General features: G+C 42.9%; 1 protein-coding gene across 2 annotated transcripts in view; it reads left to right on the top strand.

Annotated features, from left to right (window-relative positions):
- The window catches only part of MEX3C (mex-3 RNA binding family member C), a 121,992-nt gene extending 100,310 nt beyond the window's left edge, over positions 1-21,682 (top strand). For both annotated transcript variants that reach the window (XM_081212741.1, XM_081212742.1), the window contains one exon: positions 20,367-21,682. In XM_081212741.1, coding sequence (XP_081068867.1) covers positions 20,367-21,595 — 1,229 coding nt within the window. In that variant the 3' untranslated portion in view covers positions 21,596-21,682. The remainder of the gene's footprint in view (positions 1-20,366) is intronic.
- Positions 21,683-22,728: the final 1,046 nt, after the last annotated feature.

Below are 22,728 nucleotides of genomic sequence, written 5' to 3' on the forward strand. Positions count from 1 at the left end.
TATTTTCTGTAAGAGGCATGAGTGAGGGGAGGAATAAACAAACATTAGTGCATCTGTACATATTAAACAGTTCTCAAAATTATATTGTGTAATTTGAACCTAGAAAGCAAAAGTTGACAAGTTGAGATGTCTGAATAGTTCTGCATTCAAGACTACACCCGGCCAGCTCAGCGTTCGATGCCACCATGGTAGAATTTAACATTTCTGAAAGTACCTAAAACAGTTGCCCAGGTTATTTATCCAGCCTTCCAAAGGCCAAGTGGGTGGGACAAAAGAACTGTGTTTCATCCAGAGGCAAAAAAAACCACCTACTAACATGAAGGAATCTGAGTAGAATTTGCCTTTAAAAATGGATAGGGCTAAATGGATTTTCCCTACTCACATGATACCTGCTTTGCCAGGCATGCTCAGTGACAAAGTTGCCATAAGAGGCATGGTTAATCCAGGCTAATATAGAGTTTTGTTGGGTGGGGGAGTTATCACCATTTTATAGTGAATGGCTTGTTCCACTTAAAGATGTGGTTGTCATAAAACATTTTGAGGAATGGTGAAAAATAAATACCTGTTCAGAAGGACATTTTGTTAGAATCCTTGCTTACATTGTACAGTACAATTGTCCATACCATGTATAGTCAGAGCTTGTACAGTATTACCAAAGCAGGTAGAGCTCCATCCCCTTTGATATGGATGGGCAAAGGGCTATTGCTCCCATTTTGTATGATCAGCTCCATAATATTCTTGCAGTGAAGCTGGTAAAATATGGGTTGGGTGGTATAAGTCTTAGGTAGGTTTGTAGCTGGGTGTCTGACCATACATAAAGAGTTCTCACTAATGGTTCCTCATCATCCTGGAAAGCGACAAGTGTGGTGCTTCAGAGTTCTGTCCTGGGCCCTTTGTTGTTCAGCATCTTTATTAAGTACTTGGATGAAGAAATTGAGGGGATGGCCACCAAATTTGCAGATGGGAGGGATAGTTAATGCCACGGAAGACAGGATTCACTCTGACCTTAATGGATTGGAGAACAGGACCCACACTAATAATATGAATTTCAATAGGAACAAATGTAAGGTTCTGCACTTAGGCAGGAAAAAACAGCTGCACACATATAAGATGGGGGACACTTAGCTTGGCAGTGTGATGCAGCAGCAAAAAGAAAGAAAAGCTAATTCTATTCTAGGATGCATCAACAGATGTACAGTGTCCCATTCAAGGGAACTCAGTAGTACCAGTCTTATTCTGCCTTGATCAGACCACACCTGGAGTACTGTGTCCAGTTGTGGGCACTGCAGTTTAAGAAGAACATTGACAAGCTGGAATTTATGCAGAAGAGGGGAACCAAGATGATCAAGGGTCTGGAATCCAAGCCTTGGGAGGAATGGTTGAGGAAGTAGGGTAGGCTTGATGAGAGGAGACAGAGAGGAGATATGATAGTCATCTTAAAATCAGACGCAGACTCATTTCCTCTCCAGTGTGGCAAGTCACAAGCAGGGGAGGAGCAAAAGCTCTTTTGTTTTTTATTTACATTACAGTGGACGCTCGGGTTGCGAATGTGATTCGTGCGGGAAGCACGTTTGCAACCCGCAGCACCACGCATGCGCGGGTCGTGCTTCTGTGCATGTGCAAAGTGCAATTTAGTGCTTCTGCGCAGGCGCCGAAACCTGGAAATAACCTGTTCCGGTACTGCACATAGTTTATGTTGTGTGCAAACTAGGCCAATGTAAGTTGTTTCTCCCAACCCAATTTGACACTTCTTTGAGGACAAGTATAGCTTCTACAGTGCTATAGAAAGGTAATAAATTGAAGGTACATTACATGTTATTAAAGTACCCATTTGACATAAATAGTAATTTTATGAAAATGGATTTAGTTAAATGATGGTTAACAAGGGGAAAATAGCTCTAAAGGTTTTAAGAACAGTAAATGGCTCCCCCACTAACTAGGCTGCTCATTTTTACCCATTGTTACCTTGTTTGTTCTTTGCTGACTGAAAAGTGTTAGGTTTAAAAGATACTTGAAATTTTAATAGAGGTAATATGGGAGGACCTCTGTGCTTTATAACGGCAAAACAAAAAATACAATAAAGCTGATTTATTTAGCTGGAAATTGCCATTTAAGTTTGCAGTTTCTTCAGACAGTCTTTTGTACACTCCACATTTGGGATGGAGGAGAAATCAAATCAAGTTCATAGAGGATAGGTCTCTATCAACAGGTATTAGCCATTACAGTTATATGGAGCATCTGGATTCAGAGGCAGTGTGCCAGATGCTGAGAAGGGCTGCTGTCTTCCTCTTCAGCTTGTGAGCTTCCCGGAAGCATCTGGTTCACCATTGTTGGAAACAAGTTTCTGGGTCTTGATCTGATACAGTAGGGTACCTCTTATATTCTTATGATGACTCCTGTGAAATTTGCACTGCAAGAAACTGAATTCCAGAGCATTAATAATTGGGGTGGAGTAGTTGCAGAAGGAGTGATTTGATTTATTTTTTAAGACAAGGGAACTTCACAATGGTGAAAGATTTGTGAGCTTTCTGAAAACAGGGCCAGATGGACATTAAGATTACAGTTCTTGAGAGAGTTACTGAAGAGTGGTAACTTAACAGAAATGTGGTAACCTAACCAAGCAAGGTAATTATGCATCTTGATGACAGATGTTTTCCATCCAGAATTAGTATATATTGAAATATGCTAGTGGCATATTCTTGTAACTTCCACTGTGGAATATTAATACATCAGAGTTCCCAGAGTCCGAAACTGGAATGTGTTAGGTATTTTAGGTCTTTCCCTTCCTTTTTTTGGCCTTCGTGTGATTTCAGTGGGTGGGCATTATGTGTGCACATTCCATTTCTTCAGCTGCTTGCGAATTTTTAGCCTTACATTCAGCGCCGTCAGTACTGAAGCCATTGCTGGCAGGGCTGCAGTAAGTATCTCACAGCTCCATTCACTACAAGCTTTGCTCTGTGTTATGAGGCACAGAGTCATCCAGAATGATTTGCTGCCAAAAATGGACAGTGTTACGCACACTGCACAGAGAATTCAGGCCAGGAACAAGTTTCAATGACCACCTTGAGAATAGGTTGGTGACTGCTGCTGGTTGGCTTGCTTTGTCTCCAGCCCAAATTTGGTCGCTGGTCTCACCTGCTGCGTGTGATGACATCACAGAAACTTGTAGTACCATTTCCAAAGAGGAGAACCAGGCAGCCCCCAATCGAAGGTTTCTTGGAGTCTGTACAACTCCAAACCTCCTTGCAATAAGAATAGGAAGGTCAGAAGGGGAAAAAAGAAACAAACCTCCCAACCTGGCCTTTGGTTTATTGAATCTCCAGAACAGAGGTCAAAAATTAAAAAGGAGACAAACTTCTAAACCTGCTAAAGAAAATACTGCCATGTCTGTCTGTCTGTCTGTTTGTATTTTATATAAATTATGCCTTTTGAGTGCCAACATCAAGAGGCAGCTTTTGGTATTTGACTCCTGAATGAGTAGGAACATAGGAAGTTGTCTTGTATTGAGTTCATCTAGCTCAGTAGTTTATCTAGCTCAGTATTGTCTACACTGGAAGGCAGCAGCTTTCCAGGATTTCAGCTGGGGTCTCTGCCAGCCCTTCTAGCCGGAGATTGAACCAGGAACTTTCAACATGCAAAGCAATTAATCTCTGACCCTGCCACAAATAAAAATGAATTTATCTTTGTGGACATGGGGAGCTCCTCATTCAGAGGATAAGAAATCACTTCAGCTCGTGACACAGTCGTTAGAATGTGTTAGGAGTAATAATAAAATACTGGAGTGCATTTCCAGACATGAACTCCAAAGTCAGAGGGAGAGTCCCATATCGCATGCTTAAATCTCTTCATGCATTTCCCTAGATGAGAGTCAACCTGAATATACCTGATATGCTAATCGGGTTACGAAAAGGTATATGGTGTAAAACATTTTCGATCTTTTCAGACCCAGCACCCACTTTTGACTCAAACATGCATTTGGGGGACCCATTTCTTAATCCTTTACCATATATGTGCATGGTGTTAGTTAAAACATTTGAGAAGCAGTGATACAATGGACCACGTCCTTTTCATGGTGCTTTATTTTATTTGCTAAAATAAATAAACAAGCATTGAAATGCAGACATCCAAGACTCCAGGAGTGTGAGGCTACAGAGCCCTTGAAACTTTCTGTGTATTTGTCCAATCTGGCGCTTTTGAAGGGGTATGGGACTTAGGTGCTTTGTTTGGTGTAATAGAACATTTAAACCTGACTCGGAGGTGGGTGTTCAAATCACCATCCAGTTGTGACTCTCACAAGATAACCCTGGGCGTAACCCACTCTCCAGGTAATCTGAGCTCTCTGGGAGAAAGGGGCATGCAGATTTGTCAAAATACAAACGTATTTTTCCAACCATGATCATAAAGACGCACAATAGTCACCTTAATAGTGATGGGGTTTGAGAGCTATTGCAAAACTCTGTTAGTCCTGCAAAGATAGAGGAGGGATTGCTCAAGGCTGTAGATTCTGGGACAAGAAGCCGGGCTAGAGGCTGTGTTGTGGGTTAGGGAATTCTGATGATTAAGGAAGTTCTGCCCGTGCTTCCTGCTCGCATCCTCTCTGGTTTCAGTCTTTTGGCAGGCGCTGTCTGCACGTGATTTTAGTTTTGCTTGACAGCTGTGAGGGCTCGAAGCACTTCTCTGTGTATGTTTTTGTTAGGCTTATTTTAATGAAAGCTGAGTTCCCAGAGTCCTCCTAAGAGGCCAAGGCCAAGTGATCTGATCACAGCCATGGAGGTTTTGTTTATAACTCTTCTCTCTGTTCCATAACCTTTGTGACTAATGGCAGTCAGTGCCCTTTCCATGCAGAGTGATTGTGACTGTTATCTGAGGGCAAGTTATGAAGCTCATTTGGGCTCAAAAAAAGAAAAAAAATCCTGAAACACTTCCTCCAGTGCAGATAGTCTCGCTTAACATACACTTGTGAACTCCAAATGTAATTCAGCGTGTTATATATTGATATGGCATGTTAATTTTTTCCCATTATCATTCTTACTGGGGGATTCTAAATAAAATTTCAGTAACTTGCAGCAGTGGCGTAGCGTGGGTTGTCAGCACCCGGGGCAAGGCAAGTAATTTGCGCCCCCTAACCCGTGGATTTGCGCCCCCTAACCCTAACCCCCAGATGTTGCGCCCGGTGCGGCCGGCCCCCCCTGCACCCCCCACGCTACGCCACTGACTTGCAGTTCCCTTCCAGTTCTTAGGAAGTTCTGCAACATTTCCCCCAGGACCCCCTACAATTGTCTTATTTCAATGTTATGGTTACCTTTTGAAGGTGAACAGATTTGTGTCAGCCACTGAAAAGTCTTGGTAGTGGAAATCTAGAGGCTTGGTGAATTCTGGCTTTTAGAATAGTTTTTCCCATTCGTGATACATTAGTATTTCAGGCTTATTTCTACATCTCTTTAAATAAATTTGTTTAAAATCAGTGCTAAGGTAGTGCTTCAAAAGTGCATCAGTACTCACAAATAATGTGTTACTGAGGACTCAGCTATACAGCTGCAAATAAAAAGTTTTAAATGTGTTATAAAATACAACATACAAATGTGACACTAGATGGCAATGGCGAGCTATGGCAAATTCAATATATTTTTCAAAACATGTTTTAAAAAAGCATTTTCACAGCGTTTTTCATATCTGTGTAGTTTCTACCTGAGGAGGGATTTCAGTGCTCCTCTGTGCTCCTCCTGCTTGCAGCTGTAACAAGCAAGATAGCACTGTGTTTTTTATACTGCAAAATAATATCTACTTATAGGTAAGTACAAATGGGTGAGTTACCCTTGGACTGGCTCAGAACCAGTTTGATTCAAATCTCTTACCCATACACAAATGACAAAGCAGCCGATAGAGAGAAAGAACTGCTGGCTGTATGAAACAGCTCCATGCATTTGGTGATCACACGAGACATCAAAGTTAGTCCACATAGTGGGAAACAGGCAGCACTGCCCAAAGTACCTGCTTGGGGCCACCCCCACTAGGGACCCTCTTTCCTAGTGACATTTGGTAAGTATTTGCATCCCACCAGTATAGTGTTCATACAACTGGACTGTAACAATCACCAATATCTTTTCAGAAGCAATGAATTATAGTTAAAACAGAACAAAGCAGTGTTTTCTGTGTAGTGGAAATAGACTATTCATTTTGTTTATAGAAATTATTTCAGAACTTTAATACATTGCAGTTTCTGGGTAGTTCAGCATAAAAAGGGAGTATATGATCCTCATAAGTACTCGGTGTATGATCCTAGTGAGATACAGAATGGCATCAACTAGATTCTGCTGCCAGGGATCAAACCATAATATGAGCCCATGGACTGTTGTGCTGCAGTGATAATTACTGAATATGTTTTCCCCACCATGATTGCTTTTCAAAGAGTAGCCTTTCATCAAAAGCTCACAAGAGTGACATAAATATGGTTTTTAAGAGATACAGTGGTACTTCGGAAGTCGAATGGAAACCAAGGCGTGGCTTCCGATTGGCTGCAGGAAGGTCCTGCAGCCAATTGGAAGCTGTGGAAGCTGTGTCAGACGTTTGGGTTCCAAAGAACATTTGCAAACTGGAACACTCACTTCCAGGTTTGCGGTGTTCGGGACCCAAAACATTTGACTCGCAAGGCGTTCGTCAACCAAGGTACGACTGTAACGGGCGGGATTCACCTTACAAACCCCCTCAACAGAAACCCTTTGCAACTGGGCTCCCTCCCTTTTACTCCCTGTTCACCCTGAAATTGGCTCAGGGTGTGTGTGTAGGAGAATTCCCACCATGGGGGGGGGGGGGAATACTATCTAGCAAGGCTGATAAGCTTATGCAAACGAAAACACTTGTAGTATCACATTAAATTCCACCGTAAATGTTTGCATTACGTTCAGATTTCATTTTTACCAGTTTTTTTAAAAAATAGAAACTTCTTATACTTGAAGCTTTTACAATCTGGCAATTTTCATTAAAATAAAACTTTAAAAGTAATCAGTCTTTATCTCTCCTGGCAGTGGGTGGATAAGATAAGGAGGATATGATAATGTGTCCCACATACTAGTTAACTATGTTTAAGGTTTAGGTTTTTTACAATCAGGCGGTTGTGTCCATTTTCTTAAATAAATGAATTCACCCCCTACCATTTCTGTAGCTGTGACTTTTAAGCTGCTAAACATGAATAAACCATAATGCCCAGATCAGCCTTTGTACATAAGCTACACTATATAATTGCATGGTTCTTTCTCCCCATCCCCACCAGTTGAAGTTGAAGTTTTGGAGGCTAGTTAACAGGTGTCATTGAACAAGTGCTCCACCTTGTTTTGTGTAATTAAAGTTGATGAATTAATTGCTCCTTTGATTCAAATATACTCACTGTAAGACTAGTTGAGCTAGTATAACCTGGCTTCTGGCCTTTGAATCAGTACAAAATAGTGAAAGTTCCCTTTTGGGTGTAGGGTTATTATTTAATGGAACTTATTATCCTGCCCTTCCTCCCAAAGGTGCCTAGGGTGGCAAGCAAATTCACAGTTGTTGTTTTTGTAAAATCAGCCTTCTAAAAGAAGATAGAAGGAACTGGTCCACCTAGCTTAGAATCCTCTCTAGAAGTGGGCTTAGTTCTCCAGGCCTTAGGCAGCAGGCTTCTCAAAGCTATGCTACCCAGCTTCCTTTAGCTGAAGTTGCCATGGATCGAACCTGGACCCTTGCGCTTGCAGGTATATGTCCGACCTGCCAACTTATATGGCAATCACATTTTATTTACAAGAGCTTGGAAGCAGAGACGTCTTGCACAAGCAGAAAAGCACTTACGCAAGGCAGTCGCCTGCCAATTTATCTCTTGTTTCCCTACCCTGCTATAGTCCCCCATACCCAGTCACATGCCATTCCAGAGAGTCCCTCACCCTTCAGAAGTGGCTTTCCAGGGATTCTTGGAATTGCAGTGCAGATATGTGCCTGGAAAGCCCTGCCACATGAGTGGAATTCTGCTAATATATCTCAGGATCCAATATTTTAATTGCTGTGCGTTTCCCCCACAAAGATACATCTTTCAGTGTGCTTTATTGTAGTGTTTCTTTCAAATTGACCTGATTTGGAGCCAAGTACTTTGTCTTCAGCAGCTTACCTTGAGTGAGAGAGAGAGAGGGAGCTCTCAGGGATTGTTAGTTACTTAAGAAATGTGCATATATTCTTCTATTTTACCTCGGCAGTATTTCCATATGTGCTGTTTCCCTCTATAAAGTTATGCATTTCAACATGGAAATGCTAATAGTAATTACTTAACAGACATGCCTTGCAGAGACTAGCGCAGGCCTGTTATGTGCATCAGTATTTGGGGGTAACTGCCAGAGTTCCCTTGGGTATTGTTTTTCTCTCTCCTTAGGCTACTCAAAGTTGCCAGTGAACAGACAGTTTTGTCGTCATATAACATAACTTGCACTGTAAAACTAGCAGAGCCAAGCAACTAACTTTGTTTGGTTGGTGTTGCTTTTCTCATCACAGGAAAGGGTCCAGACTCCACTCTTAGAGCAGGATTGGAATATCTGTGGCATTTGCCATGTGCTGACTGCCTGCAAACTTTAATTTTGTGGGGAGTCTTTTGCACCCTGATACCTGTTACCAATCATAAATGTGGAGGAATATGGGGTGCCTTTGCATGTGGCTATGCGGTGCAGACAACCGGCTCCCCATGTGATTGTGTGCATCTTGCAATCAAATAATTGTCACTTTGGTTCACCCTTTGCTGTTGGAAAGAGAGAATGGTAAAAACACACGTAAAACAGGCAAAGGAGGGAAGGCTGCAATGATACAACAGATTGGTGGGTGGGGGTGTATGTATATACACAGAGAGAGAGAGAGTGCCCTGCTTTTCCTCTTTGAGACTGTTGTCTGTCAGTTTATTGGCATACAATAAGCCTGATAGCGCATCACATTTTGCTGAAGTGCATAAATGCAAGGAGACAGGTTTTTTGGATCTGTATTCCAAAATGTGGGAGCTTCCTATCATTCACTCTTTTTTGTGCAACTAGAAAAATGCCTGCCCTAATTAGAGTTAAAAGATGTCCAGAGACTTTAGCAGTTGCCTTGACTGTAGCTAGAGACCCAGTGAATTCAGGCACTTCTTAACCTCTATACAAGTTATATATTAAGCCAGCTTTTGCCAACCTGGTGGCCTTCAGATGTTTTGAACTAAAACCCCACCAACCCCCAGCCATCACTGCCATATTGATGCTGGTGCTGATGGGAATTGCCGCCAAAAAGATAGGGAGGACACTAGATTGGTGAAGGCTGTATTAAGCTATATACAGAAGTCACGCGTTTGGCCTGCATATCCCAAGGGAAGCTAGCAGATTTTAAGGTGTGCCAAGTCTAAACAGATGTCAGCAAGAGAGGTGAGAGGGCAAGTGGAACAGCCGACTTCTGAACTTCCAAGTGTTCCAGACCAGAGGCTGACGGATAAGCACGAGTTTTCTTGTTTCAGTTCCTTATTCTTCAAAGACAAGCACTTGCAGTGACGTAGGCAGCACTTCCTTAATTTGGTGCCTCTCTTCCATGTAAAGAGGAATAACCAAGTTGAAGGAAACAGGTGGGCTTGACTGCTAAGAAGAGCTGTACATTTCAGCAGGCAGCGTGACGTTGCCACACATGTGCAAGCAGGCATAGACTCCTGGAGATTAAAGCAATGACTGAGATATGCTCAGCTGGGCTGTTTGGAGAGTTTCTGCCATGTCCTTGCTGTGCCTGAGGACATCACCTCTTGACACTGAGATTCCCTTTCTTTGAATAGGAAATAATTTCTTGGTTGTTTAGCAGCAAGCTTATTTCCACACTCAGCTGCCTTGCAAATATCCTGAATGGTAGTTAACTACCGTATTTTTTGCTGTATAAGACTCACTTTTTCCCCTCCTAAAAAGTCAGGGGAAATGTGTGTGCATCTTATGGAGCGAATGCAGGCTGTGCAGCTATCACAGAAGCCAGAACAGCAAGAAGGATTGCTGCTTTCACTGTGCAGCGATCCCTCTTGCTGTTCTGGCTTCTGAGATTCAGAATTTTTTTTTTATTGTTTTCCTCCTCCAAAAACTAGGTGCGTCTTGTGGTCTGGTGCGTCTTATGGAGCGAAAAATACGGTAATCCATTATACTTTTGGTAAGCGTTGCTCCAAAATTGCTCATCTTAGTGCAATTTTTTTTAAAAAAAAAGGAAATTCTGGTTTAGAAAGATTTTGGTTGTTTAATTGTTGCTTAGCTTTTGGGTTTGAAGGGTTGTATTCAAAAGATATTGGGATATACAGTGGTACCTCTGGTTACGTACTTAATTCGTTCCGGAGGTCTGTTCTTAACCTGAAACTGTTCTTAACCTGAAGCACCACTTTAGCTAATGGGGCCTCCCGCTGCCACTGCGCCGCTGGAGCACGATTTCTGTTCTCATCCTGAAGCAAAGTTCTTAACCTGAAACACTATTTCTGGGTTAGCGGAGTCTGTAACCTGAAGCGTGTGTAACCCGAGGTACCACTGTACTCTTCAGAAGGAAGCAATGAGTTAGATCAGGGTGGTCCACTTTTCATACCTGCAGGCCACACACTACCTTGTTGCACAAAGTGGGGAGCCAGACCAAAAGGGGGGGGGCCCACCCTTGTGCTGCCTTCTCAAAGCCAGCTAAGCGAGGTGTCAGGCTTTAGGAAGGAGGCACAAGGCTCTGGCAGGGTTCTGAAGTCTTCCCACCTCCTTTGGCGCCTTACCAGGCTGTGGGAAGGTAGCACGAGGGCCACATGTTGGACCACACTGAGTTAGATAATGCAAAATGCATTTTTGTGTTCTCAGCCACTTTTAAAATGTGGTCATTTGTAAGGGAAATAAGTAAGTTATAATGGAAGGAGTGTAATAACTTAGGCACAGGCAACGAGTCTGTAGAGAAACATTTCTGAAAATCAGTGAAGATTCAGTAACATTTCATTATTTTTTTATAAATATTAAAGTTTTCACAATATTACATAATGAAAAAGAAAAAAGAAAAAATACAAAGTAAAAAACAGTTAAAAACAATTCCATCTTTTTGTCACTTATCTTTAATTTGCTTGTTGCCCGGACCTCCTCATACCTCCCTTTTTTGTATTCCAGTTCAATTCAGTAACATTTCATTCTGCGGTGGAGGAGAGACAAACAGATGGAAGAAACATCAACTTTGTTCTCGTCTGACCCCAAACCTGCCATGTTTGATTTTGAGTAGATCTTTCCTTGGCTACATAGTATTCAAAAATATTTATTTTTGGTGTATTATAATTTGTTTCTATGATGTGATGTCTAAATAGAAGGTGTCATTTCTAGAGTTCCTCTAGTTGCATAGCAGCCAGTTATTTGCTTTCTATATTTCCAGGAATAATTATTTCTATGCTTGATACAGGGGTCAGAGATATTGGCATGCCTTGGTACCCAGCCAAAATGTCTTCCTGTCGTTGCACAATCCCTCCTCTCCAGAGAGAGGGATTCCTTGCACCCAAACATGCAAATAATATGGAATGATAACAAGAATAGGTTTTAGATAACATGGCGGTCAAGCTTAGAGTAGGGAATTTCAGCACTCGACGATAGATGCCTATTGCCAGTTATCCAAGCTGACTTGAGTCCCATCAGGGGGAAAAGCAGAGTATAAATAAATTTATCATCATCTTCATCATCTACTATACCCCATCTCCTTGTATTTTCTCTTTCGACCATCCTCTGCTTCCATTGACAGCCCCATTAAATGTCAAAATCTTTTGAAAGCATCTATGTTGAAAGCTGAGTTTATGTAAAACAAATGCATGCAAATCTGCTTAGCTAAAATAATGTATTCTAACACAGAGTTTGCACTTTCCTGGCAAATAAAATAACATTTGTGCGCTGCATGCATCCTACCCACAATACCAGAGAGAGAGAGAGAGAGAGAAGGATCAGCTCAACAGATGCAGAAAGTATCAACTAGCTGACTTGAAGGATAAATCTATTATTATGGAAATATAACCCAGGATGCATGTAGAAAAGTTTAAAACTACAAATACTGCACAGATATGGGGGCAGTGAGGGGAGAGGAGTGGTGAACCTACTCAAAATCATGGTAGGAGCAACCTCAATTATTGCAAGCAGCTTCCAGTTTTAAATTTTCCTAGAGATGTGAAGCGCTTGGTAATAAGCATCTATCAAGGAAATACTGCTCCAGCCCTAAGGAATGTATAAAAGAAACTCAGCCAGAAAGAGGGGTGGGCACATCCCATTTATATTAGTAGCAGCAAAAAGCACCTCGCTCGGCGAAGTAACCTTTTGGACATGGCTTTGAGAGAGGGCAAAAAGATAAATCTATTGAGAGTGAGGGCAGTCCTGCTATGTTCCATCTCAGCCACACCAGCATGTTGTCAACTTTGGCACCATCTTCCTCACTATACGATACCCACTAGGCAAGGATCATCAGTGAGATTATTGCCAGGAAGAAGACTCTGTTTACTTGCTCATTTTTAGGATTTATAGCCCAACTTTTAATTGAGTGGATTAAATTGAATGTTTTCTTTTTTAATGGCATTGAAGGAGACTAGTAAAAAGCAGCGGACTGAATGGCAATAAGCAGGATTTTTTTATAAAGAATGTTCACAGCACTGTGGGGGAGAGAAAGGTGCTATTTAGCTCTGTTCCCAAAGCAACATTTTCTCCCTGAGCATGAAGCTGGCAAACAATAAGGACCACCCTAGTATGTAATTCGGCCAAGCTTTTACCTGTTTGTACCAGTGGTGGTAGAAGAGAGCTGGAAACAAAAGGCTCACAACTATTTTAAGACACTATTAGGGGTGCAAACAGTCTTGCAAAACTTAGGCGATAGATTGGAGGAAGAGATATAGGCAGAAAGAGAACTGATTTAGGGAATAGGAGCCTGCTCTATCTTATTCTCCCCGACCCCCAAAACCCCAATTTCCCTTCAAGTATTGCTCTTGGAAATTATTATCTCCAGGTGTCTGCTGGCTAGGACTACTTAGAAGTGAAGGAAAATAATAAGAAAAACCTATTGGACCAGGTTAGTGGCCCATCTAATCCAGCACCCTGTTGTCACAGTGGCCAACCTGGTGCCTTTGTGAAGCCTGCAAGCAGGATCTTAGCGCAAGAGTAATCTTACCTGTGGTTTCCGTCAACTGGTACTTCTGTATGGCTTCCAGAGTTCCCACCTCTGAAATGAATTCTGGAACTGTGCTCTGGGAAACATTGGCTCAAAGAGAAGGTGGAGGAAACAGCAAGATAGTACAGTGGTACCCCGGGATAAGAACTTGATTCGTTCCGGAGGTCTGTTCTTAACCTGAAACTGTTCTTAACCTGAGGTACCACTTTAGCTAATGGGGCCTCCTGCTGCCACCACGCGATTTCTGTTCTCTTCCTGAAGCAAAGTTCTTAACCCGAGGTACTATTTCTGGGTTAGCGGAGTCTGTAACCTGAAGCATCTGTAACCCGAGGTACCACTGTACCAGCTAGCACCGTGGTATCTACAGCTGGACAATCAGATCACATTTTAGATCTTATTCCACCTACAGTGGTTGCTTATTTGCTTCTGGCCACTTTAATGCCAGTGTTAACCTTTAAAGCCCCTACCAACCTAGGTTACCTCAAGGACTATCTATTTCTGTGTAAAGGTGCCTGATTTTTAAATAAATGTCAGAGGACATCTCCCTTTCTATTACAGTGTTAGGCAGGTACAAGACACAGGATCTTCTGAAAGCACCAAAACTATGAGATGCCCTTCTTGTGGAGATTCATCTACTCATAAACTTTTCATCACAAGCTTTTAATGCTTAACAATTTGCTGCTTTTAGGGGTCGTTATGGACTGCCGCTTCTAACGTGATTTTTTAATAGTGCTGCTATTTTTAGTACTTTATCAGCTGTAATTGTATTCTACAGAAAGGTAGAATATAATTAAAATTAATAATACAGTGGTACCCCGCAAGACGAACGCCTCGCGAGACGAAAAACTCGCAAAACGAAAGGTTTTTTCGTTTTCGAGTTGCCTCGCAAGACGAATTTCCCTATGGGCTTGCTTCGCAAAACGAAGCTTGCCCCGGGGACAGCGGGTCTTCTCTTTTGAAGCAAGGGGTGGCGGGGAGAAGCGATCTTCTCCCCGCAGCCCCAGGTCCGGGGACAGCGGGAAGCGCAGCGCGTCTTCCCCGCTGTCCCCAGACCTCTTTTGAAGCAAGGGGCAGCGGGGAGAAGCGATCTCCCCGCAGCCCCTTGCTTCAAAAGAGGTCCGGGGACAGCGGGGAAGAAGCGATCTTCTCCCCGCAGCCCCAGGTCTGGGGACAGCGGGAAGCGCTTCCCGCTGTCCCCGGACCTCTTTTGAAGCAAGGGGCGGCGGGGAGAAGCGGTCCAGGACTTCTTCTGAAGGCGGGCGGGGGGCAAAAGTCTTTGTCCCCCCTGCCTGCCTTCCCAGGGGCTTTTACATCACCCCGGACAGCGGAGAAGTCCTCCGCTGTCCCGGGCGATTTTAAAATGCCGCCCGCCAGCATTTTAAGATTGCCCCGGACAGCGGAGAAGTCCTCCGCTGTCCCGGGGTTTTTTAAAATGCTGGGGGTGGGAAGAAAAGCCCTTGTCCCCCCCCCAGCCTTCAGAAGAGGTCGGGGGACAGACTGTCCCCGGACCTGGTCTGAAGGCGGTTTCCATAGGAACGCATTAATTGATTTTCATTTTTTTTTTTATAAAAAATTTTATTGCGTTTCTTTCCATAGGTTAACAGATTTGTTTACATAACAACATGCAAGAAACATTTTTTATATATAATGAAAAGAAAAGAAAAAGAAGAAAAAGTTAAGAAATTTTCATAACGTCCTTCGACAATTCGCTTTTGGACCTCCTCGCATCCTCTCGGCATTGCATTCATTGTTCTAGCCAGTTCAGCAATTTGTTATCTTGTTTCCCATCTTATTATACCTTTAAATTTATTATGTTACCAATTTTGAAAATTACGCATTAATTGATTTTCAATGCATTCCTATGGGAAACCGTGCATCGCAAGACGAAAAACTCGCAAGAAGAAAAAACTTGCGGAACGAATTAATTTCGTCTTGCGAGGCACCACTGTACTGAGGGGTCTGCTTTTTGCCCTCATCAGCAGCCTAGACACCATTTACTGAGCCATCTTCCAGAGGAATCGGGGGGCCCTGGATCTTGCTGCAGTGGAGAGAAGCAGCACTGGTCTTGGAAGGAAACCCGGGTCTGTTTTACCACCTGAGAAGGCTAAAAGCAAATAAGAGTCTGTCTTGCTTCTTCTCCAAACTTCTGGAGACTCTGGAAAAAGGGGAAGCTGGTAATGGTGATCTGGAAAGAGGGATTTGCCAAGCATTCAGGGCGTGGACACATATTTCCGTACACAACCTCCTTATCTCACACACTGCTGCAGGAGCACCACAGATCCACCCAAGCAAATCAGACCAAAACTTACACGTCACAGAGCATCGTACGTATAATGCCAGCCACAGTTGGAAACAAAATGAAAGACTTTATTTGTCTGTGGGTCCTATCCAAGTGGGTCCTATATCCGTGACAGGGTGAGTTCCCGTTGCTCGGTCCCTGCTCCTGCCAACCTAGCAGTTCGAAAGCACGTCAAAGTGCAAGTAGATAAACAGGTACCCCTCCAGCAGGAAGGTAAACGGCGTTTCCGTGCGCTGCTCTGGTTCGCCAGAAGCGGCTTAGTTATGCTGGCCCCATGACCCAGAAGCTGTACGCCGGCTCCCTTGTCCAGTAAAGCGAGATGAGTCCCGCAACCCCAGAGTCGGTCACGACTGGACCTAATGGTCAGGGGTCCCTTTGCCTTTACCTTACCTATCCAAGTGACTCTTACAAGGTTCCCAGAAAGCTACTTAAAGCAAACAGCTTCAAGCTGACCCAATCACATAGTCAAGCCACGTGAAGCAGAAAAGCTAACAAAAGTAGTCTGGATCAACAGTCAATCTGAGCAGAGAAATTCTTGTCCAATTCTAATTAGTGGTCAGTGGTGAAAAATGAGCCTATGCTAACTCCCTGGGCAATGGAACTTCCTGAGCAGTTGCATTGGAAGGCAGACTGCAATATAGTTTGCAGGCTGCTGAACATGGGACTAGGTTTATTTTTATTCACAAGTATGGTGATGGAATATTTCACCTAGCAAATAACTAGTCAGCTCCATTTGTGGAGGGGGTTCTCCAACAAATTCTACGGTCAGAAAGGGCAGCAGTGGTGCATAATGAGTATCATGGTCTTTCTGGGAAAGGGCAATGATTAGTTCTCCTGGTTGTATGAGGGATTTGGCACTGAGTAACTAAAGAGAGTTTTCACATACACACGCACACCAGAGAGTAGACAAAAGGTCTTACAAATAGAGGTTGATCGAACCAGAACCCTGACATCTCTTAACTGCACATGGCCAAAGACATTGTTATCTTATTACCTGAGAAAAAAATTCCAGGGCTGTGATTTAGGGAGAGCGGGGTACAAGACTTGTAATGTAAAAATCAGCAAAATGTTAAAAAACAAACCATATATATCTCTTTCACCTGGAAACTTAGTGAATCATGTGTTCCATCATATTCCACCCCAATTTCATAATGCAGAAATCTCAAAAGAAGCAACAAAGGCTCTGTACCACCCACCCTTAGATTATTAAATCTACATTGAGACCATCCAAGATGGGTGCAATAGGCACACATCTTGAATTCTCTACAGTCTCTCTCCCTCTCCTTCCGCAGTAGGTAATGGGCACAGCTTCTGTCTTAAGCAGGTTGAGAGGTTATAACTGTTAGTGTCCTCCCCCCTTAACTATGTCATCAACACATCACACGGATATTCAAGGATAAAAGGGAAAGGACCATAGGGCTTGCACAAAGTGCACCTTGCAGCATGCAAGCTCCAAGCTCTCCCCACCCCCCTTCAAAGATGCAGTGAGAGATTGACCTTGGAGGACATGCACCTTCTGGTCCAAACACCCAGTGGCCCAATTCCCTCCTTCCTGAAGCATTGTTTTAGCTACAAGGGGAATGGCCCATTCACAAGTTGCAAGAGGAGCAGAGGCTTTGCCTTGGGAATGCACTTCCTCTGAGCCCAGTACTTCACTCTCCTTTTCCACCCATGAAATGCCCACATATCCCAGTTTGTGGTACATTTAGGCATAGTGGTATATATTTTGCATGTACATACTGAAGAAAATTACAGCAGCTCTGCACTCCAGTCCTGAAAACTATCTTTGTTTATTCCCTCCATCCTTCTGCACATACCCGGCTGACTTGACTTGGGCATCCTCAATGTGATCTTTCACCTATAGAAATAAGAGGAATAATGAAAGGGGGGTGGTAAAGTATCAATTTTTTTAAAAAAAAACCACTTGAGAGAAGGACTGTGTTTGCCTGCCAAGCTTTTGCTTTTACTAAAATTGTTCATTTTTGTTTAGAACGATGGAAATATTCAACTCGCAGGCAGGCATATCTGTACATAAATCTTGGTGACTACATTGAAACACAATGTAGTCTTTCGGTGTTCCGCATCCAGAACTGAGAATGTAGTTCAAGGCCTCAGATAAGAAAAAACAACTTCCCATGGGTGGATGTCGGTTTGTTTGTACATACAGTTACACCACCTTGTACCAGTAAATAGGGAATCACCTATGTAGTGTGGTAGTTCGTTCTCATAGTTGTAGATCAATAGCCCTAGGTTTATTCATGAACTGTGTGTATTCTTTAACATCTGTTTGAGCGTGTCTGGAGACAATATCTTGCTAACAAATCAGCACCGCACAGTTTAACTCAGTTTTTCCAAGCATCAGATCTATTCTGTCATCACAACAGAAAATGCATGTGGCAATCTCTCACATGTCCAGGGATTTGGAAACAAGGTGTGGGAGATTGTAAGTTTCCCTCCTTTATAGCTTTGGGCCTCAGCATCCAGGACAGTCTGTTAGAAGCATAAAATGTACCAGTAACTCACCCTAGCTTAATACTTTTACCAGGCTATTAGATGGCATGTTGAAGATGTGATTTAATGGAGAAGACAAGGAAGGCAGCAGACACGAAGGTCAGCCAGTGGAACTACAGAAGAAGGTTAATGGCCTCTGTTTTGGCCTGGCTGCCTTTACAGTAGTCTATTGCATCTGTATCTTGCTACCAGTTCCTTACAAGCTAAACTCATTTAGCATTGATTGATGACGCATTCAGAAGTTTCAGGTGTCGGAGGCTGCGGCTTCCTCTCGATTGCTGTTTCTTTCCAAATAACAAAGGAGAGATTGACCTTGGAGTCTGTAGAGTCAGCTTTCCTGTAAAAGTCACTTTAAGGAAAAACTTTTTAACGGTCTCATTGTGTTGGCTTTTCACATAATAGATCGGGACTTGGCATTTTTCAGTGACGTTCCAAACTGCATGCATTTCTCTTGATGAGAAACCTAAAGCCACTAAATAGGGTGTCTTCAGCTTGGGAGGCTTAATTCTGTACTGTACTGTATATGCGATGTTTTAATGGTACAACCCTGCATGTGTCTACTCAGAAGTAAGTCCCATTGAGTTCAACAGAAATGTCTTATTTTTGGCAATCTCTGTTCCGAAAATTCACAAATTCCAATTTCAAGTAAACCCTTTGCCTAACTTTTCTAAAGCAAGCTAAGTGGGTAAACTTTGTCAAATATAGTGTATCCCACACTATTCACCCTGTTATATTTCTGCACACCTTGAATTTTTTACTTTTAAAAATTTATTTGCTACCTCAGTTGGAGTTGTAAAATATTAAGTTGCCCTCCAATTCTGTAATCTTCAGATGGTATTATATCCTCAGTGTATCTTAGAATAATTCTTCCTGGTGATGGCAATAATGTAAAGGTGCGCAGTGATTCTAATCTCAACAATTTCCATCCAGTTCCCTTCAGAACCCCACCACATATGAAAGAAACATCCTCTGTGCTGGAAATGCACTCTGTCATTACCCTATTCATTTTTGCTTAATTTTAAAGGATTTAAATGTTTTTGTATAGAACTTTATAATGATTTTCCTTTAAAAAGCAGTAGGAATTGAGATATTAGAGTTTTTTTATGAAAATAGCTTCACCACCCCACAATAATTATTCCATCTAGCTTTTAAACCTATCTATATTTGCTTTGCTTTCCTCAACCATTACACTCCAATATATTTTAGATAATTATTCTTTAGAGTTCTGTAATTATGAAGTTAATTTTTCAAACCTTGTCTGTTAATTTCATTTTGCCTTATAAGGTCTTCTAGCAGGTGCATTACTTGAAAACATTCAAACCACTGAATTCTATTATTCCATCTTGTGCCAATTATCAAATACTGCAAGACTTACCATTTTTTTTTTGGGGGGGGGAGAGTGATATTTAACAAAAACCCACATTTTCCTGGGCTATGAAATTGTAAATGTTATTGTTGAATATAGTTACAATATATATGCCACCAAGCAATATCTGCACTCAACTAGAACTGAACATTTTCCCAGTTAATAAGAAAAGATTATATCATATAATTAACAGAGATATCAGATGACCATCTAGCATAGTTATACCTTTATCAACACCTTTAATAAAGACCATGTTTATTCTTTTATCAATAGTAACTCTTGAGAAGGCAGCGCCATACTATTATTGGACCAAACTTTCTTTGTTTATTAATTTCAGAGAGTCTTCTCTGGGTGTGCTTTTTGTTGCTCACTCATATGTGGTTATGTTGCTTTTTCTGCTTCTGTTGACCTTTTACTCATTTTATTGTAAACAGCTTTGATATTCTTTGATGAAAAGCAGCATATTGAAGAAAATTAAATCTCTTGTTCAGTTAAATAACCTTCATGTAGCTTCTGTTTAATTGCTATATACGGAATGGAATGAAACTGTCTGCTGCGCCATTGATCAATGTGTTTTTGGCTTCAGCTAATTACTTGGAAAAGATTTCTTTGAATACCTAAGTGCACTGGCTTTAGAGATTGTTCCTCAGTCCACGGAGGAACAGAACAAATACAGAAGTCAACAACTTTTATTAGCTTAAGACGATGATTTGGAAGAGGCTTGTAAATAGTCACTTGCCAGGCAAGGAGGCTTTTCAAAAAGTTAGCTGTCTTTTTCAAATTGCAGTTTGGTATGGATGGGTAGGTTGCTAAAGGTTTCTGTGAGTTTAGTTACTTTGTGACTTAACTGCCATGCTTCCTAAGCACTTGTTCTCAATAGCAACCTTCTTTAATTGGGTAATTGCTGTTTTCACTGTAATGGTGTGAGTTGGGGAGAGGGAGATGTTGAGGATCAGAGTGTCAGCACAAAGCGATTTTTGCTTCTTGCATCTTTTTCCATTCAAGATTCTTCACTAAAGCACTATTATTTGTGCTTTCTCCACGCAGGTTGCAAAATCAAGGCATTGAGAGCCAAGACAAATACCTACATCAAGACCCCTGTCCGCGGAGAAGAACCCATTTTTGTCGTCACTGGGCGCAAAGAAGATGTAGCCATGGCCAAAAGGGAAATTCTTTCTGCTGCTGAACACTTCTCCATGATTAGAGCTTCACGCAACAAAAATGGCCCAGCGCTGGGAGGACTGTCTTGTAACCCCAACTTACCAGGCCAAACTACAGTCCAGGTCAGGGTGCCTTACCGTGTCGTGGGGCTGGTGGTTGGCCCCAAAGGCGCTACAATCAAGCGGATCCAGCAGCAGACCCACACCTACATAGTTACTCCCAGTAGAGACAAGGAGCCAGTCTTTGAGGTTACCGGTATGCCTGAAAACGTAGATCGTGCTCGCGAAGAGATAGAAATGCACATCGCCATGCGCACTGGAAACTACATTGAACTGAACGAAGAAAACGATTTCCATTATAACGGTACGGACGTGAGCTTTGAAGGAGGGAACCTGGGATCTGCCTGGCTTACTTCCAACCCAGTACCTCCTCCAAGCCGCACTAGGATGATTTCTAATTACAGAAACGACAGCTCCAGTTCTTTAGGAAGCGGCTCCACTGATTCCTACTTTGGAAGCAATAGGCTGGCTGACTTCAGCCCCACAAGTCCATTCAGCACAGGCAACTTTTGGTTTGGAGAAACGTTGCCTTCTGTAGGTGCGGAGGACATTGCAGTCGACTCTCCTGCGTACGACTCCTTGCCGACGCCTTCTCAAACCATCTGGACACCCTTTGAACCCGTTAACCCGCTCTCCAGTTTTGGTAACGAACCTGCTAGTAACGTGAAGGCTCCACGGAGAGGGAGTCAGCCATCCACTCCTCGCCTGTCGCCTACATTTCCCGAAACCTTGGAACATCCGCTGGCAAGGAGAGTCCGAAGCGATCCACCCAGTACAGTCAGCCAAGTTGGCCTTCCGATCTACATCCCTGCTTTCTCCAATGGTACCAACAGCTACTCTTCTTCCAATGGTGGCTCCACATCTAGTTCCCCTCCAGAGTTGAGAAGGAAGCATGACTGTGTGATATGCTTTGAGAACGAAGTAATCGCTGCCCTGGTTCCGTGTGGCCACAACCTATTCTGCATGGAATGTGCCAACAAGATCTGTGAAAAAGACGTACCCACGTGTCCAGTTTGCCAGACAGCTGTTACTCAGGCGATTCAAATTCACTCTTAAATATATAGAGATATTATATATGGACTTTTTAAACTCTTAATGGCTTGGATGTAATGGTACCCCCTAAGTAAACTTATAATGAACTCAGACTGTTATTGGGCTTTCTTGAGATTAGGCTAATGTTGTTTGAAAGGCATGTACTCTCTTTTTTTCTTTTTCTTTTTTGGAAAAGGTCTGTACAGTTTAACACTAAGCCTAGCCAGTCTTTGTCCATTTTGGTTGCAGCTGTGGCACCTGTAGCAAAGTTCTGGAATGAAGTTGTGAGGCGATAGGAGGGTCAGGAACAGTTTCAGAACAGAATGGAGCGTGAGGCTTCGCAGGTCATGACAGCAAAAGCCTGACACAGCCCTGAATGTAGAAACGTGTCGGTTTATAAGAGGGAAGGGTACAAAGATTTATCAATGTATCAAACACACTTCCAAAGCTGCCTTCTTTACACTGCCAGTTTTTCAAAACAGGTTTGGGGGCGCTTCCTCCCCCCCCCCCACTTTACAACATAGGCTTAACTTACCTAATGTTGCAAATAATTTTATGATGCACAATTTGATTTCCTGGCATTCAGCAAGTAGCGTAGCGGTAACTTTTATTAATGTGATCATTGTTCATAAGGGGACAGAGGACAGGGCAAAATGGCATGAGTTGACCGCCACCTCCTCCAATATGCAAATGGGGCATCTTAAGAGAATCAGGAATGTGCGGGTCTTCCATTGCTGAAGCGTGGGAAAGTCTGCCTTGCCTCAATCAGTGCTAAGGGACGCAGGGGGGGGGGGCTCCCAGCGCAAGCAGAGAGTCCGTCCCCTTCCACAAGTGGCTGGCCTCCCCATTCATTTCAAGGGAGGGAGTCAGTCTAGCGTTTTGTATCCATAGATTGGCTCACCCCGTTGAGAGTAGGGGGGACCCCTCTGCTTGCACTGGAGCTTCTCTGTGTTCGACCTACACCACACATGGAATCCATGTGAAGAGCTGTGGTGTTGCGAGCAGCCCACCAAATGTCCGTTCCTTCCCCCTCCCACCTTCTCCCCCCTCCCCATCTGCTTCAGAGGAGGCGTGTCTGGTAGACGGACAGCTGTCGGGTCATTGCACCCTTTGTATCTGATAGCGAGGATGCTAACATTCCATTGGCTAGTTTGATC

The sequence above is a fragment of the Podarcis bocagei genome, assembly GCF_964188305.1.
Source record: "Podarcis bocagei genome assembly, chromosome: 11".
NCBI classification, from domain to species: domain Eukaryota; kingdom Metazoa; phylum Chordata; class Lepidosauria; order Squamata; family Lacertidae; genus Podarcis; species Podarcis bocagei.